This window comes from Morone saxatilis, unplaced genomic scaffold (assembly GCF_004916995.1).
Source record: "Morone saxatilis isolate NCDOM2014 unplaced genomic scaffold, NCSU_SB_2.0 Contig2, whole genome shotgun sequence".
Lineage (NCBI taxonomy): Eukaryota > Metazoa > Chordata > Actinopteri > Moronidae > Morone > Morone saxatilis.
This window is the reverse complement of record NW_023339762.1, coordinates 5234708-5241593: the sequence shown is the minus strand read 5'-3', so window position 1 is coordinate 5241593 and position 6886 is coordinate 5234708. Positions and strand designations below refer to the sequence as shown.

At 38.0% G+C, this 6886-nt stretch overlaps 1 protein-coding gene across 1 annotated transcript in view; it reads left to right on the top strand.

The window, feature by feature from the left end:
- Positions 1-6886, top strand: part of cadps2 (Ca++-dependent secretion activator 2) — a gene marked incomplete in the record, with an annotated part of 177905 nt that overhangs the window by 114412 nt on the left and 56607 nt on the right. Inside the window, 1 exon segment of the mRNA XM_035665307.1 lies at positions 4225-4326. Within this exon segment, the coding sequence (XP_035521200.1) occupies positions 4225-4326 (102 nt within the window).

The following is a 6886-nucleotide window of genomic DNA, read 5'->3' as shown; positions in this document are numbered from 1 at the left end:
TTCTTCAGTTTTAAAGAAATCCAGTGATAGTTGTCTGAACATAAACTGAAAATAGGAACATGGCAACATGATACTTCCTGTTTACATCAACCAAAGGTCAACATTTTATATTTTATTTATTTTTATGTTTTTATATATAATTACATTTTATGTATATTTATTATATCTTATACGTATATATAACATAATTTGACTGAATTTTTCATATTATATATGATTTATATTTAATTTTAATTTGCTTTATTTTATTTTTTTCTGTCTGAGATTTTATTCATTTTTAAATGTTGTTTCTACATGCAATGTATTTATTTTGATGCAATTAAATTTACACCATTTACTATATTTTATTTAATGTTCAATTTTAGGTCATTCTATTTTTTTATATAACCATCTTGTTTCTTCTTTTATGTAATTTTGCATTATTCTCTAATTTTTTCTACTTCCATTACATTACTAGTTCTGTAATATTATGATTTTATTTTCATCCTCTGATTATATGACACTATATCGTAGCACTACATGTACATGTGTTTTTTTGTTTTGTCTTATTTTTTTCTTGTTTTTTTTTTTTTTTAATTTTTATTTTATTTTTTCAAGGCGGCATTCTTGGATAATTACTTTTCTGTATGCTGAATTTTCTTTATTCTCAGTGATTCACCCTCCTGGTTGAATAAAGTTATTATTTCCATAATTAGGATTCACAGGAAGTTAATCAGTGGCTGTATAGTATCCTCATCCCATCTAACTCCATTTCTGCATTGCGTCAGACGCTCTGCTGCTTCTCCTTTCTCGTCATGTTTTTATTGTCGACTTTGGAGAATCAGAAACATGCTGCAAGGAGCTCTGCAGAGTTGTTGGTACTCGAGGCACGGCGGTCAGGGGCTGAACCAGTGAAGGCTTTTATAAGAACAACTCATTAACAGACAACCTCCTCGCTTTTTCCCTCCAGCGACCGCAAGTGCCGTTTGGAGAGGGTGCTTTTCTCTTTCAGCTACACAGAGAAAGCCCAGAAAGTCAAGGCTGGTCGCTCTGGGTACTGATTGCATTTTTTCCCCTTTTTCGCCAGAGTGCCTATTCAGACGAAGGCAAGAAGGGAATGAAAGCTTTACAAACATTAATGAAGCGCTCAACTAACAGTTTTTTCTTTGTCGATTCTCCTCCTGCTGGCCGGATGAGTTGTGGAGGAGGAAGAGGAGCCTGAGCAGCTCTGTTTGATTGGTTGACTCTGAGGTCAGTGTGGAGAGTTTGGCGGCTTTATCAGTTAGTTTGGTGAAAACAAGCCAGTCAAACTTGTCAGAGTGAGAACGAAACCAAAGACAGAAAAATAGTCTGAGCTGTTTTGTAAGGCTTCACATTTTGTTCCATTTTAGTTTCCTTCTTTCTTCAATGCTTTCATATGGAAAACAAATGAAGATTCCTGCACTGACTTGACCTCACCTCTATGTGTCTCTAAATTCTTGATGTTTAGGACCTTCAGCTGGTGCAAGGTTCTTACTTAGAAATGTCTTTGTATTTGCAGTGAGGAGGTCTTGTTAAAGAAGGACAGGCCTGCCAACATAAATGGCTGCTCCGCCATGGGTGAATGGGTCCTCCCCAAATCTGCTTTACATATCAGCGCATGTGCATGCTCTCTCCTACATTAGCACATATATGTAAACTGAGAGATTTACTAGTGACAAGGGCCACATAGGCACATTTAGGTAGCGGCCACTTCACTGGCTTCACTAATGCTAGCTGCCTCTTTGCTAGTAATGTTAGCTGTAGAGTTCTAGGTGACTGGAAAAAGTTGGTCATTACATTATTATTTGTGTCTAATGTTCGTGCCTGCTCCCTCTTTTTCTTCTCCTTTCTTTTCTAGCAGCACAATTTATGTGCAGGTCCTGGATAGCAAGGAAATTCACTCCCTACGTTGGCTAGTAGATACTTCAGATCAGTACATATCTTTCTTTGTTCATGTGGCCAGCCGCGTGTGGTGCACTTTTGACATTTTGATGTTCTCATACCATTTTCAGGAAAGATGGTTTGCATTCTGAAACAGACTACATTTTACTAAAGCAACAATATTTAACATCATTATTTCTGTTGAATTAATATGAATTAAATGCTAAGTAATTTGGTTAAAATAACATTTTCTTAACATTGCTTATATTTAAGATGAACATTATTATTGCAGTCCTCCATGGCCTCCCCTAGTGGCTGTGCCCCAGAAAGCTTCCCCCTTTTTAACCCCTTATGTGAGTCCGTGAAGAGGGGTTCTGTCCTCAAGTGCCAATAAAATATCAAAGATTCTGTCTCCGGATTTCATGTTTTTGATATTTCAAATTCTCAGATAGTGGATATAGTTTATTCAGCTGAATAGAGAACTGGCCCTTTATTTTCAATTCTCAGAGAAATCTACATGTCAATTTCTTTTGATACCAAATCATAGCACAGCTTTTTCTGTGGTGTTCCTCAAGGTCTTGGTGTCTCAATGTGGTATTTAGACGTTGTTTTTTAAAATATTCCATTTTGCACCAAATCTGTGTAACAATTGGTATCAGCCCAAAAATGGCTGCAACAGCTTATGAGACATACTGTAATTGAGCATGGGGAATGGCAATGACAGTACTTCAACCATAATGTTCTAAGACCTTATACACTTTCTAAATTTGAATAGGAACTTAATCAAAACAAAACAAAAAAGACAAAAATGGCTGTATTGTATGGACTGATGAAGTGAAATAGGTTAATATATAAAGTATATTTTAGAATTTTTTTCATATTTACATACTATATTCGAAATAAATGCATATTTTCTTTATTTACAGAAATACAGTTCACATTTACAAATTAATTATCTCCACCAAATGCATGATTTCGTCATGTGTCTGTGTGTCTTTTTGTGCGTATCTGTCCTCACCTTATTTCGAATACTACCAATTAGAAATATGTTTTGTGCACATTTACACTCAAGGACCCTCCGTGGTTGCAGTGATGAAACATTTTATTGTCTGCTCTGTTTTATACTGCCATGATTGCTGTCTCTTCACTCCTTTTAACCGATTATTAGGAGTGCAGTATTTGCCATTTCACGATTAGACATTGTGAAAGGTGTTTCCGGCAATCAGCTGGGCTAAAAACAAGCCTTACCTAGTCTGTTGCAGGCCACATTTTGGCCTTTGTCGTGGCTCAAAAAACGGACATCCATAGAAAAGTTTAGTTGAATCTTAAGCTGGCAAGCTATTTTTTCCACTATGTAGTGGAGTACCATAACCAAACATTATATTGCTGTATTTTATTTTATCATAAGGATTAAAAGCGCAAGCGATTGTAATGTTGCTCAACAACAGATTCCTCAGATTCACCACCCAATCTTTTGATTCAGGATAAAATCAAGCAGTTTGACAGTACAGAGCCAAGATTGGACAAGACTTAGAATCTCCCTGTCCTGAAAGAAACAGCTCTGGAGATCTGGTCAGCAACTATCAAAATTTCAAGTCAAGAAGGACAAAATACTCACATTGCACTTAGTCATCATGAAACGTGATTGAAGTCCCCTGTGATGATGATGAAGGTTTCTACAGTAGTCTAGCAGGGACAAACCAAACACTGGCTTTAGATAGGGGTATTTGTGTTTTTTGCACATTTCACAGCCACCATAGTTTCATAGTTACCAATTTTCCCAGGTAGGATAGGTTTTCAGCTCATAGTAGCAACAGATACTTTGTGTCTGTACGGATTTTAACACCGTATGCAGCACTTAATTTTATCTTTATTTTGTATGTGTATCTCCTGAATAGTGAATATTAGCGGAAGGAAAACAGCAGCATTCCCTCTACTGCTTCACAGACTTCGGAATTAATTAATATACATTCACAGGTGCATTTCATGTGTCAGAGATGAACGCAAAATAGACCCAGCATGTGAACATAATTGGGTGGCTGATGTACTACTTGTACATCATTGTAATGAAATTAGTGCTTTGGGAATGTACATGTAAATTTACTGTGTGAAACATAGTACAGGATATTGCAACCCTCTTTATTGTTGTATTAGTAATGGGCCTTTTATGTTTGAAAACACTGGTTTTTTCATTGTGAGTATCATAACATCACATTCCTGTCATCAGTTGGTCATCTTGAAAAACCAAACTACTTTATAACCTTCAGCATATGATCTGTAGCCAAGAGGTAAAGATGAAAGTCAGCTGACTGTGTCCTGTGTCTGATTTTTCTGTCATTTCAGGCCTGATGGGATGGGGACGGTGACCGTGGAGGAAAAAGAGCACTTTGAGGCCATCAGGAGTCGGCTAATGACTCTTCTGGAGAACCAGATCACACATTTTAGGTATGAACATCTTGTCATCCGAATCACAAAACAACAGAAATCTCATTCATTTCTGTACTGTGCAGAAATCAATTAGTAGACTTTTTGTTTTTTTCACTTCTCCATTAGTTCATCAATCCATACAGATAGTTTGGATTTCATTTTCTAGGTAATAAAATGGAGGGGAATGGAAGATAGTTTGAGCTGCCCAAAACACTGAAAAATTACATTGAAAGCAACGACTCTGTCTCCTTTTACAGAGATATTGAGTGTGTTCACATTTGCAATAGTTTCTTGGTTATGATCAGGTTTTGAATTATCCTCGTTATGTTTAACATCATATCAAATCGAATCAGAAACCATAATATGCTACAGAGTAGTCCAACACAGACAATCAAGAACCTGCATAATGTTAAAATCCTATAAATGTGAATAACCGGGGTGTTCCATGTAATTGTTATATGCCAAATGGAACAAAAACCAAGATACTAATGTGCATGTAAATAAACTCAGTATCCTCATCTATTTGATGGGTTTATTTGTCAGGGATGATGCTCATTAATGAACAGAAAATAGAAACTGTACATGAGCCACAGATAATCATAACTCTGGAATGGATTCTTAACACTTTCATCTGCTCCAATTAAAAACGTCTTCTTGGATTAACTGACCCTTTAAATGCAGAATGCTTTGATAAGTTTCTGCTGCTTTAACTCATAACGATAATGTAACTTAGTGAATGTTAATGCAAGCTATAAATGCTGATGAATAGTAAAAAAGGCCCAAAACCTGTAAAACCACCGGTATGCTCCTTTAACTCCATCACAATACACCCATGCAGTCTGGGTATTTTTAGCCCCATCAGCAGCACACAACAGGTGCAGGATATGCATCGGCGGCGGCTGATGAGACCTCCCTGCATCTGCGTGCTGCTATTCAGTGCTACCGCCGCTGTGTGAACACATTGTGAGCATGGTGTGAAAGCGACAGCCCCGAGACCTTGAGCAACACTCGTCTGAATGGACCTGTGCCATTAACTGTCCCAAAGCCCAGCTCTTTAAACCCTTCATGCCTAAGAGGGGGCCTTCCATCTGGCCCCAGAGAGGATGGGGGGGGGTGGGCCGAGGGGGGAGTCGATCAGCGGGAGTCATTACTAACTCACCTCAACAAGAGGCTAATGCTGGTAAACAAAGGCCTGGGACAATTCTGGGATTATACTAATGTCCCCCAGACAAGACCAGGATTTCCACAGTTTAGTTTAGATTAAAGCTGAGCTCAGCCACTAAAGATTCATTTATGGTTATAAACTCTAACCAGAGCTGCTCGTTTTCCTGCATTTAATGATCATTATTCTTTCTTACACAGAAAGGAGATTATTTTAAGATTACCTAATCACTGTTCGGATTCACAAGTAATTATTCATCTTTGGTTTTAACCACCAACATGTAGAATCTCCACAACTAAGGAGAAATGTAGGTGGGACCTGCTTATTTTGGTGTCACAAACAAACCCACATCATCAATCATGCAGACACCAAAAAAGTATGTGGATACCTGAACAGTGTGGCCATATGTCACTTTAACACCACGGGCATTGATCTGCTGCTTTAACAGCCTGTACTCTTCTGGTTTCAGTCTTTTCACCAGATGTTGAACCTGGCTACAGGGATTTGCTCCCATTCAGCTGCAAGAGCATTAGTGAGGTCCACTAATACTGGGTGATCAGGTGTGGCTCATAGCTCATAGCTGGTTTTCCAATTCGTCCAAAGGTGCTGGATGGGACTGAGGTCAGGGCTCTGTGTAGGCCAGTCAGGTTCTTCCACACCAAGCTGGGAAAATATGGGCTGCTTTGTGCTTGGGGACATTGTCATGTTGAAACAGAAAAGACAAACAGAAAAAAGACTTCTCTCCTTCTCTGCATACACATTCAATTCGCAATTCACTTCAGTCCAAATAAGCTTTATCACGTTGTTATGAATGACACATTATTGACAGAGCTAAATTACTTGTATTTCTTACTATTTTTGTTCTGTTCAATTTGAACACTGCATGAACATCAGCATTTCCACTGCTGACTGAAACACCAGCATCCAACTGTGGTTGGGAGGATGAAGGAGGAGGCTTATTCCAACTCTGTCTCTTAGAAATTACGCTTATTTACTACTAATACGCAACGGCAAATATGTTTTGAGAGAAATTTAACGCTGTCCAGATTACATCTTTGTCCATATAATAAGGAAACATTTTTGATGAACATATCTGCAAAACATTCAGGAAAGATTTTTGGTTAGATACTAAAAAAGTCAACACTAACCGGACATGCTGACTCTATTAGCATTTAACTGAAACCATAATCTTAATATGATTTTAACCAACTTGCTTTTGTTGCCTAAACCACACTCAGGACTGTGTGTTTTGTACTCGAAAAAACCAACTGAACATAATCCAGGCAGGAAAAAATTATACCCCCACGTAGGTTATCACTAATTTTGTGTTAAAAGAGGCTGAGGCTGAGGCTCACCTAAAAAGGAGAAAAAATCCACGCCACTGGGTGGTGGCAGGGTAAATCACTGTGCGGAGAC